Raw genomic sequence first — 23213 nt, 5'->3', positions numbered from 1 at the left:
CTAACACAGTCTCATCCCAAATCGTCATATAACTGACGTTTTGGGACGTATTTTGACCATACGTCAATATCCGCCTTTTTAGGGCCCCCTTAAACGTCGATAGATGGCGATCCCGGGCCGTCATACAACTGACGCTTTACCTTTAACGTCAGTTAGGTGACGGGTTAGGTTTAGGGTTAAGTTTAGGTATGGGGTAGAGTTAGGATCCCATAACCTCATCTACCGACGTTTAAGGGGGCCCTAAAAAGGCGAATATTGACAAAGTAAATAATATAGTCAATTTTGATTTAAATAAAAAAAGATGAATATATATATTTTTTAACATTTAGCACCACACACAAAATAAAATAGTTGACAAAAACTTTTAAATATTCTCTTAATTTAAAAGACAATTATATTATAAGTATTTCGATTAAATAAAAGTAGGCCTATAAATAATGTGACTTAAAAAAGATCAAAAGATCATAGTATTTTAAACTCGCAATCTACTCACTTCAAAAAGGACACTCAAAAGGTACCTACAAACTGAAACATAAGGTGCACTATAATAATCATTGTGAATTGTATAATGTCGACTCTACTGTGTGTGAGTAAAAGAGAACGAAAAAGAAAGAGTGAGTCACTAAGAAAATTGCCTAACCAAAAGATCCTTACCATGTTAATGTTTAATAGAGAGGTGCTAATAATATAATTTCTAACGCTTAGACATAGACGGTTACATACAAGTCGTTTACCCACATCTAAACGATCCCAACAAGATCACGGACTTTTAATTTGAAAAATTGACAAATAATTTTTATTCTTCGTAACAAATTGGACTTTTATTCTGAAAGACGTTCAATGGCTGCTGTGATAGTGTGTACACATGGATAACACTGTCTATGATAACACACCGGTATCGCTATATTTACCTGGAGGATTTCCTAAGTTTTGAAATATTTAACATCCAACTGTGATTTGAAGCACTTTCTAACTTCGGATTCTCAGAAGGTAAAGCGAGTTTAAAAGACAGATTGAGTTGAGCACGCGACAGGATCTAAGTTAATGCCACTGTGCTAGCGATTGAAGGTCATAATTAGAAGAGCATAATGAACACATTTATCACACAATCATTGATGTAGATGTCATGCTTGAGAGTAAATCTGCGTTATTAATGGTTTTGCAGCATGTCTTTGTTTGGAGGACTGTTGAGTCGCGCGGGGACTTTCTGCGCGAGACACTTCAGCACAGGTGTGTGTGTGTGTGTGGATTCTTCATTCACTATTTATATCTGATTGATTGTGCATATTGTCCTCTTGTTTCATATGAGTTGCATGTCCGGTATCACACAGGTACTTGTGCTAGAATACGAATGCACGCCATTCCCAAACTGAAAGAGGTGGATCGATGGACGGAGAAGAGAAGCATGTTTGGAGTTTATGACAACATTGGGATATTGGGTGAGTGACTTATGTACACATATACAGTTCACCCTTAATTTATTGCTATTTGTTAAACTTTGCTCTTCTTTGTATTTCTTTAAGAAGTGTGTATACAGAACTAACGTTACTGTATAAATGTGGTGTAGGAACACTAGAATTCACGTATATTAATGTCCTAATGTCTCAGTAGTACATACAATATTTAGTGTAATACAATTTAATTTTTAATTAACTTTTTTTATTATATACATGTACCAAAATAACAATGCATAGCAAAACAAATTTTTACATATTATTTTATATTTACCTTCTCAATAAGTGTAAAATACCACACAAGAAGTTATGTAAACTAGGAATGATGCAAATAAATCGTTGTATTCTAAACTGATTAGATTTGACTCATAAACATGATTGGCTTTTCCAATCGCTCTAATGAGTCTCATTTTGCTATCAAGGTTCAAACCTGAGATGCAATTCAAAAAATATTTGTCTTAATATTTTAACTCGGTTGTGAAAAGGATTGCACCCAAAACTGGTCAACCAGGATGGAAAAACATAACGCATGGACAAATATTGCATTATAATCATCATAATGTTCTAATAACGATTTTTCTAATTCTTCAATGTATAACAAATTGTACAGGCCAGGGGTCAAATATGATCATCCTCACATGAGGGACCCCATCCTAAAATTTAAAAGGCAGCTAATTTTCATGTATGGAGACAAAAATTACGCTGTGAAAATGAATATTATAAATGTGTAAAAAAGACAAGTGCGTCTATTGTAACATTAAATATTTCCTACTCGCTATTAATAATAAATAGCTGATGAATGTATTTAGATGTATTGATTTATTTATCTTAATGTTTCATTTTATTCAGTGTATTTATTTTAGTTTTAATTACATTGACCTATTATTGGATTATTTGACATAGGCCCAAAGGTTTGTATATTAAAGCATCCTGCAAGGAATAGTACTGACGGTTAGTATTACCGTTTAAAATGTAATTATCATTAAAACCGTGTTTGATTATCGCGATTAATAACTCGCTGTAAATCCTGTCGGCCAGTCTCGCGCTGCACGCAATGTTTACTATTCGAGAAGGAATGGCGGAAGGCAGTGACCGTGCTTGGGAGATTCAGCCTTTTAAGAGGACCAAATCTGGAGTGTGGTCATAGTTAGGCTTTTACAAAAGTCCTGAGGGAAACTTGATCGAGGATAGTCACCCTGTCTGCAGAACAAAAAGTCACTGTCCAAAAGAAACACTTAAAATCTGCCGAGTCGTCTTCTTGTGTAACCATCACCCGCTGTTGTATAGCGAACACAAGGCAAGTTAACTTTGACTTCAATACCGAAACTAGGTCTGGGAAACAATTGGGCGCGAAATGTTGTTTTGAGTTTAAACATTTTATGTCACTCACTTGAAATAGAAGTGAAGCTTCCGCGAAGAAAATTTTGCAGCAAGTGTCTTTGAGCCGACGAACGAACATCTTCAAATAAGATTATTATTAAAAGTGACGTTTTAAGGGATACATAACGTATTACACCGATTTTATTTTTACCACATTATTACGGGGACATATTGAATTGATAATGAGTTTAGCTAATGTTTTAAATCTTACCCGTTTATAAATTCATTTAGTAAAACAATCGTCCAGACAAGATGATTATTAAACCAATATTATCAAACTCTGTAAACAATAAATCAACTCTGATTTCATTTTCAAAACAATCAAAAACTGGAGACGCAAGACGGCCGGCAAGTTGTATTTGAATTAAACGAGCACGTGTCCGTTGTGATATTGATGTGCGCGGTGTGTGTAATAATGCGTTGCTATTAACGACGGGCATTATAAAGAAGGAAATGCCATAGAATCTTGCTTAAAAAAAAACTGCATAGAGCTGCTTGTTTATTTGTTGTTTGTTGATTTTCATTCATAAAACTTGTTGAAATGTTTTCAGTGATCATCAGTTCTTTTTGAACACTTTATATTTTATATTTTTACACTTTATATTTTGAACACTTTATATCTAAATTTAAGAAAACCGTGATAATATTGATAATCGCGATAATTGTGGACACTATAATTGTGATATGAAATTTTCATACCGTCCCATCCCTAGTATGGACTAATGTCCCAAAAAGTCAGAGTGTTCCTTTAATATTAACTAAGATCATTCTTAGTTCTTGTTAACTTAGGTAGCTAAATAATGTTAACTAAAGAACCTTATTGTAATGTGTTGCCAAATAATTTAAAAAGATTTCAGGACCCCTTTAATCTTATTTTACACTGTACTTTTGGACTGTAAGGAACCGCTCTGTGTTCCCAGACAGCCGTGTAACGCTGCGCTGACTGTGTTTGACTGCAGGTGATTTTAAAGCCCACCCAAAAGACCTGATCAGAGGGCCCGTGTGGCTCCGAGGCTTCAGAGGAATAGAGCTTCAGCGTCTCATCAGGAAGAAGCGGATGGTGGGAGACCGGATGATGACGGAGGACAAGCACATCCTGGACAAGAGGATCAGCTTTCTGTACCGCCGGTTCAACAGATATGGCAAGCACAGATAGACTGAACCACAGCTGGTGTGTGTGTATGTCCTTCATCTGTATCCATGTGAAGCTCATTTTGTGTCAAAAGCTGCAGCTCTGTTTATTAAACTGTAAAAAAACATTTGTCACAATGTCTTCATTACAAAAGATTATCATTTCAAAAGGGTTGAGATTAAATGCATGGAAGCTTGTTTCTGCCACAGAATTAAAAGGGTAATCTCACAGTTCTGACATTTAGTTTGATATCTCACAGTTTGAACTTTGACTCCCAATTTTGTAACTCAGAAATTCCGATTTTTTTTTTTTTTGTGGGGTTATAAATGTTGAACTACGAGCCAAAATTATGAGATTTGCAATAACCTTTTTATATTTATACCTAAAAGTTTACATTTGTACGTTTATAGCTCACAATTTTTTTCTTGCATAATCTCACAATTTATAACTTTCAATTCCAAGTTTGTATATCACAATTCAAAGGGGGAAAAAAAAAAATCATAATTGTAGGAAATAAACTGAATTACACAATTGCTAGGAAAAAAAGTTATTTTAATCCTGTGGCGGAAACAAGCTTACATAAAAATGCTCTACGGTAATTCTCATTCAGCCCCACAAAAAAAAACTAAAAAACCCTTCAGTTGCTTGATTCCCTGTAAGTGGAGGTTCAGAGGGTGTTTCTGCTCTGGGATCAGTGAGAGAGGGAACTAGGACTGGGGAATCCGGTGAACGGACCTTCTGTAATGACCGGCTGCTCCGACTCCATCTGTGGGGGAACACAACAACGCGCATCTTAGTATTGTCACTATCATTACTGATCATACTAGAGGTCATGGTTCTGCAGCATTTGTGTTCAAATGACTCGTCAAATCGCGTGTCTTGAGGAAGGTGTGAGTTATTGGAGATGTACGCCCCCTTCCTAAAGTGACATTTATTCTCTCTAGGGTGTAATATTACCTCATTGAAATGTTAATTTGATCAGTATCATGATTTTCTTCCTTTTTCTGCTTCTAACTGGCACTAAAAAAAGGGACCACATTACTCCAGACCAGTACTACACTGTCTTCATTGGCTACCGGTTCATTACAGGATTGAGTATAAGATTCTACTAATGGTTTTTAAAGCGATGCATAACATGTCCCCAAACAACATTGTTGACCTTTTAGGATCGTACAAATCAGGCAGGACTTTAAGATCAACGAACCAGCTTCTGCTGACAGTCCCTTATTCCTAAAAGAAGTCAAAGGGTGACCAAGCTTTTTCATTTGTGGCTCCCAAGCTGCGGAACAGTCTTCCTTCTCATATCCGTCTAACTCAGACAATAGAAATGTTTAAGTCTCAATTAAAAACGTATCTTTTTAACCTAGCTTTTAGTTATGTGCATTGTAGACATAATTTACTCTTAGTTTTCACTATTTTAATTATTTCTACAATGACCTCACTAAGAGTGTGTGCTATTTATAAATAACTATGCTAAAATAAATAACTATTTTAATTATTTCTACAATGACCTCACTAAGAGTGTGTGTTACCTTCATATGCGCTTTTATACATGAATGTCTGTCTAACTGTTTTTAGTTAACTGTGAACAACATTGCTAGTATTAAATGTGCTTTAAATAAATTTAAGTTGAAAAAAATATAAATGTTCTTTTTCATAAAAGAATGGAGGAACATTAAATGAATCATGGTTTCCACAAAAAAAATATGAAGCACAACAAACAACTGTTTTCAACATAAATAATAAGACTTTGGCCTTTGACTCATTATTTTGTAATTCAGAAATTCAGTTTTTTTTATTCATCTGAATTGTTGGTTATAAATGTGGAACTGTGAGCAAAAAAAAAAAAAAAATAGGAGATTAAGGCCCCATTTACATGAAGGGAAAATGCAGATATATTTTCCTGTGGATTGGCCTCTCTTTTGAACGTTTTATCACAGAAAACGATTATTTCTAAAAACTCCGGCCAAAGTGGAGATTTCTGAAAACGCCGGCGTTTTAGGTTCTTTCTTGTCGTTTCTGAGGATTCTGATTGGCTTGCATGTCTTTATCATTAACCCCTACACTGCTGCCAATAGGTTTGGCATAGTTATGATGGCGCTCGACACCGTATTTATGCGGGTGTGTGAACAACGTTATTTTTGAAAACGGAGGGGGAAAATATTTGTTTTACTAAATACCCGGCTTTGTGTAAACATGGCCTAAAAGGTTGCAATTATGTTAAATATTTATCCCTTTAACAACTTTATATTTGTAAGTTTACAGCACACAGTTCTGACTTTTTTTCCTTGTATGATTTCTGAAGGATCATGTGACACTGAAGACTGGAGTAATGATGCTGAAAATTCAGCTTTGATCACAGGAATAAATTACATTTTAAAATATATTCACATAGAAAACAGCTATTTTAAATAGTAATAATATTTCACAATATTGCTGTTTTACTGTATTTTTTAAATCAAATACAGTAAAAGCAGAAGAGACTTCTTTCAAAAACATCTTAACTGCAGTCTGTCCCAGGATTATAATCTTTAACAAGATCTTGGTCTGGTCCTTCATACCTGTGCGTCTCTCTCTCTGTCCTTGGGAACCCGATGCCTCTTTTTCTTGGGTCCACCGGCGGACTGAAGAGCAAACGCTGGGGAAGAGACGTCTTCATCGAGAGCAGGATCTAAAGCCTTTCCTTCGTCCTGTTTGAACACATCGTGTGTGTCGTCAGCTTCAGTGTTAGAACAAATAGAGTTGAATTACTTTCAAATAAATCCGATTTAAAAGCCGATTCGGGTGTGAACACAGCTTTATGTTAAAGAAGTTTTTGTTCCTCGCCTCTAGTGGGATGGTGAGCTGAGCCGTCCTGTAATCATCTCCATACGAGTCCAGAGTCTTCATGAGGAACCTGAGTACACATGAGCAGATGTTACGCTGAGTTATGACTGTTATATTGTAATATTATGACACTACATTTCCTAAAGGGTAACTAAACCCCTGGTCAGAGCCTGACTCCACCCACTGGCAATATTTGAAAAATGCTGAAAAAGGGGGCAGACCCCAGCGGAGATAGAGGGGACGAAAATTTTGACGAAACAAGCTGTTTTTTTATATTGCCAAGAGTGTAGCTCCTAGCTCGTACCAAGAACGTGGTGAGCTGAAACCTGCGTACATCACGAAGTGAACATCCAACTGCAGTAGCCACCGTTCAACCTGAAGAGGGCAGCACTAAGACGCTTTTACACCATATATTATAGAAATAAAACACTTTAAACACAAATGTCAAAAAAGTTACTCGAATCAATGACTGGTATTAATAAAGATCCATTCTTTCAGATCATTAACTAAAAAAAGTTGGTTTAGGGTTTAGTTACTCTTTAAGAAAAATACCCGAATATAATCCCTTTTATGAAGTCTTGATTTTGTTTTTGGGGTGTACTAGACTATATTTTCAAGCTTGATTATTCAAAAAACACATTATATTTCACATTATTTCAGCACCTCTCTCCCCAGTCTGGCTTGAACATTGATTTTGATGAAGCCCCTCCTTCTGAAATATGAAGGCGCTGTGATTGGTCAGCGTGTTGTGATTGACAGACTGCGAGCTCTTCTTTAGTGTAAATTTTAACAATGGTGTCAATTTCAAACCAAAGAGCTCAATTCAGACAATGTTAATGAATGAGAGGACAGTGCGGAATGGATTTCATGCACCGACTTTGCAAGCACAGATTTCACAGGGCGTTTCAGAGTGGCATGATTGTTTTTTGTAATTTTCTTATAGGCCTACATTATAGATATGATGTTATCCACAATTTCGGCAGCCTTAGGAAGGTCAAACAAATGAGTTTGGAAAAAAAACTGTCTCTCTTTGACATAGCAGCAGCTCAACCAGGCCTCGTCCACTTTCTGTGGATTATTAAAATGAGGAACATTGTGACTTCAAAACGTGTTGCTCAAACTGCAACATTACACACTAAAGTTAAAAAGTGGAAAAGCATATTAGGACCCCTTTAAATAAATAATACAAATACATTTGTGGATATAATCAACACTAGCCATTATTGGGCTAAATTTAATTGTAAAAAAATAAAATTAAAAAAATCATGGTAAAAATTGCAGAATCATTAGATAAATTTATCAATTGAAAAAAAAAAAAAAGATTGTTAGTAGCAACCTTAGTTATTATTATTATTCCATTTATGCTTTTAGTAATATGTGTTTTTGTTTATGTGTCGGGTGTTTTTGATTGTTTTATTTGTGATAACGCAATGAAACATGCCAAATTGTGCAACATAATTTTTGGCCAGCCAGGCTGTCATACAAAGAAATTATGAACATGCAAAAACGAGAGAACAAACCAAATATTTAAATTCGTATTTTGTTGTTTTTATCGAACGTGTATGCTAATTCAAAACAAATATCCCCTCCAGACTCACAGCCACTACTTATATTTATCCTTTAACGCCATAATCATGGCAAACTCAGGAGTGATAACGTTTATAATAACCATCGCTAGTGTTTGTTTCTAAAACAGAGTGCATGTACCTTCTTTCTTTCCTCAGTCGGCGTGTCAGTCTTTGGATCTGGTGAAGCCGTCCCAAAATCTTCTCATTTACCTGAGAACGGGTTCATAGGACTTTTAGTCAAGAAGCCTTTCACTTAAATGTATAGATCAGACAAACATTTTAAAATACATTACCATTTACACACCTTCATGTCGTTCCAAATCTGCGACACATTATTTAATTTTATTTTCCACTACAAAAAATTGACCTTTTGTGTTCCCCATAAAAAAAAGAAAGTCATATAGTAACCAAGTTATGGAACAACTTTTTTTGGAGCAAAATGTTTGTACAGCAGGGGCTTTTTAATCTTTTAGATGCCACAGACCCCCAAATATGATCATTTTCGTGTGAGGGACCCCATCCTGAAAAATAACAGGCATCTATCGATTATTAACACCCTATTTAGACATTGATTGCACCGTTACGTGTATTATTTATTTAAATGTTATCTATTTTTGTTCACTTATATAAAAATAAATAAACATTTTGATTCATCTAATTTAATCTATTTAATAGATTAATAGCTAACTGCTATTTTTATTTTAATCTAATTTATTTACTTATTCTTTATTAGTTTTTTGAGGAGAGATTATAATTCCTTAAGCAAAATATTTAAAAAAGTATTAAATAAGTCATAAGGCATTTATCTATTATAATCACTTAATAAATTTACTAAAAAATAATAGAAAATGATTTTTAATAAGTCACACACACAAACAGTACTGTGTGTGTGAGTGTATATATACGTGTAACTTATTAAAAATCAAAAATCACTTTCTATGATTATGAGTTCATAGTATAGTATATAAACTCGCTATAGTAATGCACTGTTAAATGTATTATTTATATTAAGATAAATAAATTATAGATAAATCTATAAAGATTGTTGATTAATCTAAATGAATCCATTTAATAAATAAATAACAAATAATAAAAAAAGAAATTCACATTTTTATTCATTCATTTATTTATTTTAATGGAATTAATTTATTTGACAGTTGTTCTTTAGTCTTTTCCCCGGACCCCAGTTTGAAACCCCTGCTCTACTTCATTGTTCAGGGCAAATGCAAAAGCGGTTCACCTGTTCAATCTCTTTGCACCTCTTGCTGAGAGCTTGATACTTGCTTTTGTCAAGCTCTCTCCTCTCATCTTCCCCATCCTGTGTGGGGCCGGCAGGGGCCCCGTCGTCCTCCAGGAGCTCACTGCCGCTGGGGCCCAGCTCCACTCCACCCGTCTCCAGCTCCGCTTCCAGAATGTGACCCCCAAACAGTGGAGGTAAAGCCAGACCTGAGAAATCCTCCATCATCTGAAGCACATGAACAAACGATGATTTGTCTTAACGTTACATACACAAGTGTTGTTCAACAAATGTATAGTGCATTCATTATGAGTGCACTTTCTCACCCGATATTCAGTTTGTACAGTTACATTACAGATAATGTTGGAAATTACTGACCAAGCATACATTTTTCTATGACCTGCTTCTCACATGGCTCGTTTCTGTACAGCAGTATGAAATGCTTGTGAATAAGCATAACGTTAATTTAATAATTCACTTTTTTTTTTTTAAACTTCATTTTTAGCCGTTTTACTGATTGTGTTAGATTCAGCTCTGTACTCACCTTTTGTTATTGATGTTATGAAGAGCCGAGCATGATGTCCGTTTATTGTAACGCTAGCAAATACCGAAGGTCTCTTTTGAACTCCTCCTCAGTTCCGTCTAACTTACAAATAATTTAATCATGCATCCAACCAAATCATGTATTAGCCTTTGTTATATAATAAAATAAAACTAAAAACCTTCATTTTTAGCTACATTACAGCTCTCAAAACAACACGATCTAGCATAAGACGCGTTTTAAACACGTAATTGACCGTTGAGCCAATCCAGAGCGAAAGCGTCACCAACATTTTTGTTTTATTAAACTACATTTCCCATGATGCCTGAAGCACAGGACTACAGAAGCAAACATGGCGGCCAGTAAGTACATTTTGCTTGTTAGCCGTTTGAAACAAGACATGTTTTATTGTAGTTCAGTTCGATCGTATTGTACAATAACAGAGTCAATAGGGAATTGAGGAGCGGTATATAAAATATTCGTGTAGTAAAAAATAATTAATGTTTAATGTGCGAATACGAGAATGACCTTGGCTGTGGTTTTCTTTGCTCTGTTTCAAACATGAATTTATGATGAGAACTTATCTTTGTTGTGCACCTATGACTCCTTTAGAAACATAGCAAAATGTTTTTTTTTTTTTTTCCGATACAACGGTATTCTCAAAATATATTGCCATAATTCAGCACTGTCTCTGTTGTATTTACACTAACGTTAATACTGGTCAATAGTTTAGAATAATTAATGTTTTTTATAGGTCTAACAATAATTTAATAATTTTTAAATGTTTTTGAAAGAAGTCTCTCCAAGACTAAATTTATTTGATAAAATACAGTAAAACGATAATACTATAAAAATATTATTACAATTTAACAGCTGTGCTGCCTTATGTGGAAACTTCGATGCATTTTATTTTTCAGGATTCTTTGAGGAATAGAAAGTTCAAAGTACAGCAGTTATTTAAAAATAAATCTTTTGTGACATTAATGTATTTACTGTCACTTTTGGTCTACTTAATGCGTCCTTGACTCCTTGCTAATAAAACTATTAATTGCCTTAAAAAAAAAAAAAAAAACGTTTGAATGGTGTTGTATCAGTTATCAATCCTTGAAATGCACAATATTACTGTTTTTGATCAAATACTGCTGCCAGAAGAGACTTCTTTCAAGTGTTTAACCTGTAATGTACCACAGTATTATCATATAATGTTAATGTATAATGCCATATCAAATTAAGCACTGCAATCGAATTACATTATACAACACAAACCGAATAAGCACGCCACTTCGCCCGGTTGTGTCTGCTTTGGCAGATGATTGCATTTACTCTTTCTTTCTTTAGTTGGCAGGTTTTTGAAGAATGCCTGGAACAAAGAGCCTGTGATCACAGTTTCCTGTGGACTCGGACTGCTGGGTGTGTGTGAGACGATTGAACACGATGGCATTTTCAGTGTTCATCATCCTGCTTTATGAATCTAACATATATTTTGTTTTTCACTCAGCTTGTATTCTGCCGGCTGTGAGCCCTTTAACAAAGTACACAGGAATGATGAACAAAGCTGTTCCGTTTAATTATCCAGGTACGTTATTCTTTTTGCATGATGTCTAAATAGTTCAGGTCACTTCTATGTGGGTGTTTCTTCAATAAGAGGGACGGTTTAATATATTTCAGACATTGTAAACAACAAAGTAATGTTGCTATTTGGTTATTTCCCCGTTAGTTTGATCTTTTTAATCACGTTTGACTCTCTTCAGTCCCAGTTCGAGATGATGGAAACATGCCAGACGTCCCAGCGCACCCTTGTGACCCACAGGGGAGAAACCTGGATTGGCTAAAAAACATGTGAAAAGTCCTTCAAAATCCTGTACAATCTTGAATCCAAACCCTCCTTTACTTCTGTCTCACTTGATGAATAGCCCTCAATAAAATCTCTTTATTTAATTATCATGTTGTTTTTTTCTTGATATTTTAGCCTTTATAAAATAGACTTGCCATATAATGCTAGTTTTAAAATGCTTATTGGCTTTTTAGCATCATTGTTAGTATATAGAGATCGACACCTAAAACAACAAAGATTAACTTTGTTTATTGAGGTACATTTAAAAAAAAAATCTATATAGTTATCATGATGTTAAAACATTCAAGAGTTCAAAATATATGAATGATCCATAGAGACTGAATCCTGAGCCAAAAACATCTAGGGAAAGTAGTCATGTGTCTGTCAGGTGCCTTCATAACACATAAGCATAAAATAATAATCAGAATAGTACAGCAAAGCAGCCGGACTGACTTGTACAGTAAAGTCCTGCTTTAAACACCAGTAGCAGGAGTCTCTGGGATATTTCATAAAAGTACAATGTCAACAGGGATCAAACCTGCTCAACCGCGATTACATCAGTTCGGAAATTAAAATGACAAACTAATACAGGCTAACATGCAGAGGAGTCCAAAAGTCTGAGCTGTGTCTGGGATAACGTATTACAAGTTACGTAATCAGATTTCTAGTAGAGTAATGCATTACTTTTACAACAAAATATGAGTTACTTTTTCAAATAAGCAACTCAAGTAATCGACATTTCCTTAAGTTCACTTTTGGTGTGAAAGGTCCTTTACATTTGCTAAAAATATAACTTTTTTTGGTTATTAAATCACAAACAAGCAAGCCCAGCCCAGGTGTGAGAAGTAATGCAAAATTACCTTTACTTTTACTTTACAAACAAGTAACGGATTACTTTTAAAAGTAACTTTCCCCAATAGCGAGTCGAGATGCTTTTCAATGAATGAAAAATGAACATGGTATTCCAGATGTATATTTGTAGATCTCTAATCAAGCGTAAACGAGTGTCATTGATCATGTGACTTAGACGGTCAGATCTTCTTCCATTGAAACTCAAGGTGCTCTTTGGATTGTCTCAAATCATGCAGAGACGCATCAAATATCAAAACTATGATCATTTTTTTCAGTTAATCTTACTGAAATAGTTATGGTGATGCATTAAGAAAACATTTGTATTAAATTTTTGAATATTCTCAGACTTTTGGACCTCACTGTATTACAATAGACAGTTAAATTTACATATATAAGGTTGGAGATTAACCCCTTTTTGCATTATTCAATTTAAGATATCCTTATAATAAAAAAAGTTAATAAACGAAGGGGTCAAAACAAATTGACCCAGGAGTGGAGAAAACAAATGAACAAAGTTGGCATCAGTTATATTAGTTTCAGTGTAAAATCTTTTAAGACAACAGACCTTAGTCAGATTAGATGCCATATTGAGTTGAACGCGGATGAAAACGAGGCTAGACGTGTAGTTTTTACAATGGCACAATGCTATAAACATCTTAGATAATGTAATTTACACAACTCACATTTATAGTCGTGGAGTTTTTGTCTTCAGTAAGACGTTTTATCAGCTGAACAATGTATGTTAAACAGCAGTACAATCCATTTAACACACTGTAATTTTGCAGCCCCGCTTTCATTCCTGTCAAAAATGTAATATGGCGCTACCCTGACCAAGATCTGCTCAAAAACAATTAACACAAATTCACATGTAACTGAATCATATGTTGAGGTTCATTTTAAACCAATGGACAAAGACATCTCTGTCCCAAAATTATGGCAAAAACATGGGGAAGAAAGAGTTTGGTAACACTTTATTATAAGGTGACGTAGTTTGTTTATAGTAACAGTAAATTATGCATAATCACAAGTAACTAACCTTAAACCAAGCACTAACCATAACTATAGGAAGTACAAGTAATTGTTACTCAGTACTAATAAGAGTAATTACAATGTCGCAACGTCACCTTAACAAGTGTAACAGAGAGTGTTTCATTGTCTTTTATTTATAGATTGAACAACCTACAGCTACACGACTTCAGCACAGTCACATCCTCCAACACGTCTACACTTTCCAGACCTTTCTTTCACATCTTCAGATCTTCTCTCTGCACACAGCCTTCAAACCCCTCACCTAGAGTCTGCTGCAACTCGTGACTACAAGCTTATGTTTGGCAGATCGGGGGTTTAAACAAATACAAAGCCCTTCTGTAATTATACTCCATTTTCCATTCAATTTATTCTTTCCTTTTGACACCAGCCGCCTGCATACCTACTAAAGTTCCAGGATTCATTGTCTTTATTTAATGAAAACTTCAAAAAGTTTTTTTTTTTTTTTTGTGGGGAGAGAGTATCTTAATCATATCATGTGTATCAGTATTGTACAGAAAAGAGAAAAAAAATATCTTGTTAAAAAAAATTATTTAGTGCTCAACAGAAAAAAAAAATACAGCATATGTAATAGGGATAGTTCACTTTGAAATTAATTGTTGATATGTTTTAGCTTACCTCAAAGGCATCCAAGATGTAGGTGTCTTTGTTTCCACGGTATTTTCAATTTTGATATTTTTAGGTCAAACCGTTCTTGTCTGTCAGTCATATAATGGAGGTCTATGGTCACCACCTCAAAGAGCATGCACAGAGAAGTCCAGATTAAACACGATTTAATGACTCGTAAATGTAAGTACACATGATGCCCTAAGACACGAAACGAGTGGTTTGTGAGACAAAATGAACAGTATTTATATCGTTTTTACCTCTTGTAACCACAGCCACGTCCAAGTGATCTGAGGGCACGGGCGTTTTGCTCTGCGCAAACGCTGGAAGTGATCTCTCAAAGGTGATCTCTCAAACAATGAGTACGTCACTCATTGTTTACACAGAGATTTCGAAAGCATTACCTTTCACTGTGAAGATCTAAACATATTTAGATATACAGGAAATCACAATGGAAGACGATTTCGATTTATCAACAGACAACGTTTTTTCGCAACCGCACAAGAGATTACTTCCGCCGCTTGATCACTCAGATCACTTGGACGTGGCTGTGGTTACAAGAGGGGAAACCAATATAAATACTGTTCGTTTTCTCACACAAACCACTAGTTTCGTGTCTTAGGGCATCATGTGTACTTACATTTACGAGTCATTAAATCGTGTTTAATTTGGACTTCTCTGTGGATGCTCTTTGAGGTGGTGACCATAGACCTCCATTATATGACTGACAGACAAGAACGGTTTGACCTAAAAATATCCAAATTGAAACTACTGCGGAAACAAAGACACCTACATCTTGGACGCCCTTGAGGTATAAGCTAAAACATACCAAAAATTAATTTCAAAGTGAACTATCCCTTTAAAAGACATGGCAGTGAGTAAACAATGACAGAATTTACATTTAGATGAACTATTCCTTTATATATATTAAGGGTTGCGCAGACTAGTCGACTTTGATGTTCTGCCATGACGCTTAAAGATGACAATTTTAACAATGAAAAATGAAATTCTTCAAAATATCTTCCTTTGTGTTCAGCAGAAGAAAGACATTCATACAGGTTTGTAATAACTTGAGGGTGAGCACGTTTTTTAAGTCAACTATTCCTTTAAGCTTGACCATGGCCTATAGAGGGGACAACAGGATAAGAAATCTAAGAAGTCTAAGACAGTTAAAATGATTAAAAATAAATGCATACTCTGAGATATGTTTGATAACAGAGCGTCGAGATGCTCAAAAGTGATCGAGTGAATGCACGTTTTAAACAGCTTATTGTAAACGTGAGTTAATCGCTGTTCTAAACTAATGTGATGCTGTATTGTAACACACACATAAAAAGACATGCTTTTAAAACACTGTCATCCATAACATGAATTCAAATGTTATAGATCAGATTTCCCCCTCTCTATTCCATGTGCAGTGCACTCATACCAAATAACATAAAAACCCTTGAAATATTTCATTATCTTATAATGTAATACATATATAATATTCATTTGATGTTCTAAATGCTATTTTATCATTTATCTGCGCTTTAATCCTATTGGTTACTGTCTAAATGTGTTTCTGTTGGCAAAAGTGTTGCATATCAAAGGTTCAAAGCATTAGGCATCAGTGACCTTATTCCAGTCAGCATCTGTGGTTGTCAATCAAAGGCTCTGTTATATTACCGGGGCGGAGCGATCATTGGTCACCGTCTTCCTGAGTCGGATATGGGCGAAGGGATTGATCCTGTGAAGAGGTCAAGTTTAATCAACGAACCCATCAGACATGTAGTGTCTTAACATGCTCTTCTACACAGAGGGGACTAGCTGTACCTGGTGGGTGATGGCGGTGGAGAGGTGAAATCGCTGGACATCTGAGGAACACGAAAACCGTGTCAGTGGAATATATGCCAATATACTCTAATCCTAGCATGATTTAGTAAGACAGAAAAAACAACAACATCTACAATAGCAAAATTGATAATAATCTTAAATAGGAATAATCTTAAAGTCCCCATGTGGAATAAAGTTGTTTATAATGTCTATGTGGTGTTTTTAATGTGGTGTAAGACAATCCATGTGTAAATTCATACATTAAGTCGACGGCATTGCTGAGAATTTTCTCCTTAAAACTGCAGAGAACAAAAGACAGTCTCAAAAACACGGTTTGAAATCGATGGTGTTTCTGACGTCACAAACTTCCTTGTAGCCAGTGCTGGGAAAGTTCACTTTCTACATGAACTACTTCAAAGTTCAACTCACAAATTTTAAAATGAACTAGTTCAGTTCATAGTTCATACTTCACAATTTTGAACTAAGTTCGCGGTTCCAAAAAATGAACTAGTTCATAGTTCTTTTTTTCCATTTTTTTTAATTATTGCCACATACAACCCCTACTTCACTACCATAGTACAATAGCCTGGATGCCAGCCTGAACCCCGCCCACAACATTTTTTGGTTGGGAAGTTCGGTCTGGACTCAATCCATTGAGGAGTAATTATGATCAGTCAAAAAATGATCGGGCCAATCAAATTGCCAGGGCGGGCTTTATACGATGATGGACAGATGATCTGCAAGGACGTAATCATCACGTTATCAATTCAAAGAGCGCTTAACTGGTTTCCCTCAAAGATGACTGAAGCTGGAGAATTGAGATGTATAGATTCCGCTGTCACGTCTGTTGTGAAATAAATCGACAGCGCATTAATTTTAATAGACAAACAGAGAACTGAAATCAAGGCATTTGTTGATCGTAAAGATATTTTTGGCGTCCTTCCTACATGATTCGGGAAAAGTGTAACTTATCAGCTAGCTCTGACGATCGTTAAGAAGATGGGACGTAATGAAAAGCCTGTGGTCGTTGTGGTTTCTCCTTTGGTCGCACACTCGAAGCAACACTCGTTAGTTTACTTCTAAAATAAGTAAGTTCTGTAGTTGACAACTGTGATATGCTAAGTAGTTGACGACTATCCAATTGAGTGCAGTGTTTTTTTCCCCAGTTCGGTTAAGACACGCCTCATAATCAAAGCCCTACGGAGCTAGTTCTACTGACTAGAATACGAGTATGACGAAGTCAGGCTAATAGTACGATGCATCGTTGGAGAAATCAACTAGCTAGTCACGACTGTTTCCCGAAACCCATTGTTTGCAAAGTATCGTTCAACCACGTTGGTTTCGCACGTGGTGGAGTAACAACTACTTTTAATGAAACTGTTTGAGATCAAATTAACACTAGATTTGTTTTATATAAATTACAGACATGTCATCTGAGGACTATTTCTAATTGTTCTCAGTTATTTTGCTTAATTACCATACTCAATATTTGGCTCGTTCTTACATAGTCTAGCACGTTTGCACATGCACACTCTTCAAACATGGTACTTTAAATCTTTTGACAAACTAAAAGACGTAAATTACTAGGGCTGGGTAATAAATATCGATTTCTCGATATTAATCGATTCTCATTTTTACGAACCGATATCGATTCTTAAATCTCAAGAATCGATTAGTCATCCTGTTTCATTTGAATGAATGAGACATTGTATCGCGGCTGTGCGCATTCAAAAAATCGCAATAATCTTTGTCCTTTGTTACTATTGATATGAAACAAAGTCTTAATTTTCAAATTACGTCCATTTTCTTTAGAAATTCAAAAACATAAATAGCGTTTTGGCGCTGTGGCGTGAGATCGCTCTGGAGAAGCAGCAGCACTGATCTTTCTTCCGGGTTAATAATACCAGTCACAGCGCCAAATAAACATGAATGAGCATCTGAAAGTGTGTTAAAGATAGAGTACAACTTATCGAAATCCGTATCATGTCACATTCATTCGCTCAATCAGCATTTCAACCGTGGAAAGACGTCAGTTAAACAACTTGTAATCAATGTATCGTCATATTTACCTCAGAAAACCCACATAAACTCGTTAGTCAGCTAGAAAAAATAACTCCAGAGAGGAGCATTTTGCTAAATATATACACTATATTACATGCATTATAATCTTAATGTTCTTCAATATTTAATGCATATTTGAATAAATCTGGCAAGTTTTTATGACAGCCACCATTTAAATGTTTATATTTCATATAATCTTCTTATTATAAAAATAAATAAAAGTGTAATTCAAGTGATTCATTCATTATTACCTTCATATTAGGCTAATAAAGCCTAGTAGGCTACAACTAGTCTCCCATAGTTTACAGCATTAGTTAAGAGATTTGATTCCCTTGAGAAAATTTGCCATTTATTGTAACTGATATCCAAAATAATCGATATTGAATCGAATCGTAATCGAAATTGAATCGAATTGCAAGCTTGTGAATTGAAATCGAATCGAATTGTGAAATTTGTCTCAATACCCAGCCCTATAAATTACATTTGTATGTATTCTAAATAAAAGGCACTGGTTGTACTGAATATCAGCTTGCTTATTTTGTTCAAGATTAGGATGATGTCCAAATGTGAAACTATGCCTCAGGTCGAGAGCTGTCGTTCAAACCACACAACTTTGCGATGCTTTATGCGAATGTTCGTTGGAATGATGGTTTTGGGAAACACCGACTTGTTTGACTATGCAGATAACGACGGAACTTGTGACCATATTTGGCTAACGTTGCTTTCAGGAAACGCACCCCTGATTAACAAGTCAACGAGTGAATCTCTGAGCTGGTGTGAGTGAGTGGAGGCAGGGCTAATTAGCATATTCCTAGAACTGCATACTGAATGAGGCAAATAAGTCTAAATAAATAAGTTTAAATATGTCATTTTGGTGATCAAAGATGAGTTTTAAGAGATAAAATGATTGAGCACAGGGGGACTTTAAGGCAAGACACTATAAGCAAAACCCTTGTTTTTCATGCACTGGTCAATATTGAGATTTTGTGGCTATTTTGCTTCCATAACTTGTCTTCTTTGAGACTATTGGAAAGAAGACATCCATTTTAACATTTAAAGTTACACTAAGTAACTTTTTTGTTTGACATTAATTCACAAATTTAAATAATGAGTCAATCTTTAATCCTTCTTCCAAAATGTGTTTTTTTCTTAACCTGATTCACCATGGAGAGCCTGTTTTAAGTGTTTATATTTTAAAGCTGACAGGATGGTTTTCACAGGGAAATTGCGTATATGCGCCACTCGCCCGTGTGTCTCATATCCGGAAATAGAGAAAAGCTGTTCCGGCTATTTGACGTGTGTCTGGTGTGTGAGTGGCAGAGGTCAGTTGTCACAACGAGTGAGAAAGGTTGACATGGAGTAGCTAAATCTCTGACCTCCAGGGAACAGAAGAGTGTAAATTAAACATGATTTGTAATAAAACAAGAATCAACATTGGCTTGGCTTTCCAGAAATGGGCATATTTAAATAGGTAATGCCTCATTTGCATATTTACGCATAACATTCCAGAAAGCTTAATGTCTTAATATACTGTGATTAGTGTATGGTGGTAACGATTACTAATATTTTTTTTACCCTATTCGCATGCAGTGTCTGGCCTTATGTAGCACTACAGTCAGAGGAGACAGTCATGATGAACGTGTGTTTTCTGACCATGTCCTTCAGGCGCAGTCGTGGGCTCATCCTGCTGGTTTCGGGGTTCATCATGCTGTAGGGTCGTGGTCTGAAGGTGCTGACCCGCTGAGATATTACACTCCTCTCATCCTCTGAATCAGGAGAGGCCTGCTGTAGCTGACCAGCGGGAGGAAGCCTGTCCAGCTGCCCCATGCTGGTGCTGTTCACCTTCGACAGGGGAAGAGCGCTGGAGGAAGAGGGATAGAGAGAAAACAGAGAATGCGTATGGGAATGCATAAACAAAATTGAACATGAATGGGGTTTTGTTTTCCATACGGACCTGACGTCTTGTCCCGGAGTGTCTGGATAAGTCTGTGTGTAGGAGACGGGAAACCAGCCTTTTCTATGAAGGAGAGTTTAGATCATTAGCATACATGACATGAGCATCTGAATATCTTCTGAGCTGGATAGGTTTAGGCATAAACCTATACAGGTTAGCTTGTTTTGAACTCTTTCACAGCAATGAAGGCAATTTCCATCGTTTATGAGTCAACGCTAAATCTGGATGTAGTCTTTGACAAAAACACGATTTTCTCAGCTTTTTGCTCAAAATGCTGCTTTTTTATGAAACTTGGACAAAAACTACAATAAATCCTGTTGGAAAGCATCTTTTGCAGCGATTTTTGTGTGAGCATATCAGTGAACACCCCCGACCACTATGTGAGTTTCACGTCTTTGTAAACTAAAGTTTAACCCTCCTGTTACCCTCAAATCTGATAACACTTTTTACCCTCTGGGGTCAATTTGACCCCAGTAATTTAAACCTCCACAATATGTTTATTTTTTTTTTTACAAAGGTTTGTCTCAGTTAATTTATATCTTTGTTGATTACTTAAGTAACGTTTTAAGTTGACATCCCTCCCCACCCCACCTAACCCCATCTAACCCCACCTAACCCCATCCAGAATACCCATTGCACGACTATGGACAAATTTACAAATCAACATAAAATCTTACTGATTTGACCTAAAATTGGAAAAGTATAAATACATCTGGTGTTTTATTTGTTTTATAATATTTCTAAGTATAGATTTATGTAATCTATGACATTTGGAAAGAAAAACTATTTATTTTATCAAGGATAGTAACACGAGTTATGTTTGGGGTCAATCTTGCAAAAATTATGTTTTCTCCTCCCCCATGGCACGGGAAACATCAAATTTCTCACAGAAATTATGTTTTCCCCTCCCCAATGCACAGGAAATAATTATTAGTTATCTTGAGAATTATGTCACATGTCATGTGAACTACTAGTAGTTCTCGCAATACTACAGATATGGTTCTGTTTGGTTAGAGCCCTAAAACAGAGGGACATTTTTTGAAAATGATATTGAATATGTAAAATTACAATGAACATTATAAATTCAAATTATAACATGTTATAATGACCTCAATATAATAACCAAAACAAATGTGTGTGAAATTTTAATATTTCTTCTGTTTTATTATACATCTAAAAGAGCCTGGGGTCAAATTGACCCCAAGGAACACCGATGTTACAAAATTTGTACAGGACTTTGAAAAAATATTAGCAGCTTAATTTTATGTTTACAGAGTTGTCCCCATTAAATTAGGAAACGTCATTAAATTTGAAGCAAAAAAAAAAAAAATAAAATTATGTTTTTACAGACTTAAAACTCCTCCTCCAAGTGGAGGAGTTTAAGTATCTTGGGGTTTTGTTCACGAGTGAGGGAAGGATGGAACGGGAGATTGACAGACGGATCGGTGCAGCTTCAGCAGTAATGCGGTCGATGTACCGATCTGTTGTGGTGAAGAAGGAGCTGAGCCGTAAGGCAAAGCTCTCGATTTACCAGTCAATCTACGTTCCTACTCTCACCTATGGTCATGAGCTTTGGGTCATGACCGAAAGGACAAGATCCCGGATACAGGCGGCTGAAATGAGCTTTCTCCGCAGGGTGGCTGGGCGATCCCTTAGAGATAGGGTGAGAAGCTCGGTCACTCGGGAGGAGCTCAGAGTAGAGCCGCTGCTCCTCCACATCGAGAGGGGTCAGCTGAGGTGGCTCGGGCATCTGTTCCGGATGCCTCCTGGACGCCTTCCTGGGGAGGTGTTCCGGGCACGTCCCACTGGGCGGAGGCCCCGGGGAAGACCTAGGACACGCTGGAGAGACTATGTCTCCCGGCTGGCCTGGGAACGCCTCGGTATCCCCCCAGAAGAGCTGGAGGAAGTGTCTAGGGAGAGGGAAGTCTGGGCATCTCTGCTTAGACTGCTGCCCCCGCGACCCGGCCCCGGATGAGCGGAAGAAGATGTACAACATGTACAGACTTAAAACATTGAATGGGGTCAAATTGACCCCAAGGATAATAGGAGGGTTAATGCATTTTAGGAAGGATTGTGGTTTCATTGTGTAGGTGGTTGGTGCAACCACAGAAACCTCAAATTCTCAGGAGGGCAGCATGTGTCCAAATTTCAATCTATTTCATCAGAAACGATCTTAAAACAGGGCTTTAAGTGTAAAATACCGAACTTGTCCTTTAAAGCAACACCAAGTAACTTTTCCTCAGCTGGCGCCCTACAGGTGGGAAGCGGAATTGTTCACTACCGCTGTTGTAAATAATTTAGCCTACCGCAGTCCACTGTCACACACACGCTCGCTGTTTATCCAGCACCGGCTTTGGAATGAATGATGTCCACAGACAAGGTAGAGTATGTTGCATGATTTCATGAAAGTATGATGTATTGCGACATCAGAAATGAAGAAAAACTAAATAATGACTATTGTAACGCTTGACGTAAAGCAAGTCAAATTTGTAGTTTTCTTATGTCTTATTAGAACTACAGAAACTCGACCCGATCTGGCAATCTTACATAGAGTGGTTATAGCAGATATAGGACCACAAAGCAGAGACATAAGTGCCTTTCACCCAGTTACGACTTGAACCACTGAAACGATTTTGGAAACATTATTTTAAGGTAAAAAAATCTTACATATTGTTGCTTTAAAGGGCTTTTCCTCTAAATGAAAAGGAAAGACTAAACATGATTACTGATTAAGGAAAAGTCCATATTGTGACAAACATAAACAGTTATTTAGACCTGCACCATAAATAAGCACACTCATGGCACTTTTCCATTACCAGTACCAGCTCGACTCGACTCGACTCGCCTTGGCTTGCCTCGGCTCAGCTCGTTTTTCCATTGCAGACAGCACCACCACATATAGTAAA

The 23213-nt window shown here is 36.3% G+C and overlaps 4 protein-coding genes across 5 annotated transcripts in view; 2 read left to right on the top strand and 2 right to left on the bottom strand.

Moving 5' to 3' along the window:
• The first annotated feature begins 823 nt into the window (after positions 1–823).
• Positions 824–4093, top strand: mrpl51 (mitochondrial ribosomal protein L51). The gene is made up of 4 exons (XM_039651297.2): positions 824–990; positions 1166–1230; positions 1332–1439; positions 3794–4093. Exons 2-4 carry the CDS (start codon positions 1167–1169, stop codon positions 3988–3990), a joined length of 369 nt encoding a protein of 122 aa, XP_039507231.1. The 5' UTR covers positions 824–990; position 1166; the 3' UTR covers positions 3991–4093.
• A 151-nt stretch (positions 4094–4244) lies between these two features.
• On the bottom strand, positions 4245–10361 carry tfpt (TCF3 (E2A) fusion partner). The gene is made up of 6 exons (XM_039651295.2): positions 10142–10361; positions 9601–9825; positions 8500–8570; positions 6793–6862; positions 6528–6656; positions 4245–4732 (listed from the first exon to the last, which is right to left on the bottom strand). The coding sequence occupies exons 2-6, from the start codon at positions 9823–9825 to the stop codon at positions 4658–4660; spliced, it is 570 nt and encodes a 189-aa protein (XP_039507229.2). The 5' UTR covers positions 10142–10361; the 3' UTR covers positions 4245–4657.
• Positions 10362–10416: 55 nt separating this feature from the next.
• Positions 10417–12079, top strand: ndufa3 (NADH:ubiquinone oxidoreductase subunit A3). The gene is made up of 4 exons (XM_039651300.2): positions 10417–10500; positions 11477–11548; positions 11637–11714; positions 11890–12079. Exons 1-4 carry the CDS (start codon positions 10491–10493, stop codon positions 11979–11981), a joined length of 252 nt encoding a protein of 83 aa, XP_039507234.2. The 5' UTR covers positions 10417–10490; the 3' UTR covers positions 11982–12079.
• Positions 12080–15248: 3169 nt separating this feature from the next.
• Positions 15249–23213, bottom strand: part of LOC120462665 (BAR/IMD domain-containing adapter protein 2) — a 38589-nt gene continuing 30624 nt past the window's right edge. Inside the window, exons 12-15 of one of the 2 annotated variants that reach the window (XM_089117436.1) lie at positions 20308–20370; positions 20007–20214; positions 16293–16333; positions 15249–16206 (exon numbers count right to left, since the gene is read on the bottom strand). In XM_089117436.1, the coding sequence (XP_088973562.1) occupies positions 16137–16206; positions 16293–16333; positions 20007–20214; positions 20308–20370 (382 nt within the window). In that variant the 3' untranslated portion in view covers positions 15249–16136. Of the gene's footprint in view, positions 16207–16292; positions 16334–19928; positions 20215–20307; positions 20371–23213 lie in introns of both variants that reach the window. The other variant, XR_016145662.1, reaches the window with a different exon arrangement.

This window comes from Pimephales promelas, chromosome 12 (genome assembly GCF_988280905.1).
Source record: "Pimephales promelas chromosome 12, fPimPro1.hap1.1, whole genome shotgun sequence".
Taxonomy (NCBI): domain Eukaryota; kingdom Metazoa; phylum Chordata; class Actinopteri; order Cypriniformes; family Leuciscidae; genus Pimephales; species Pimephales promelas.
The sequence above is the reverse complement of the archived record's forward strand: the minus strand, read 5'-3'. Positions and strand labels throughout refer to the sequence as shown.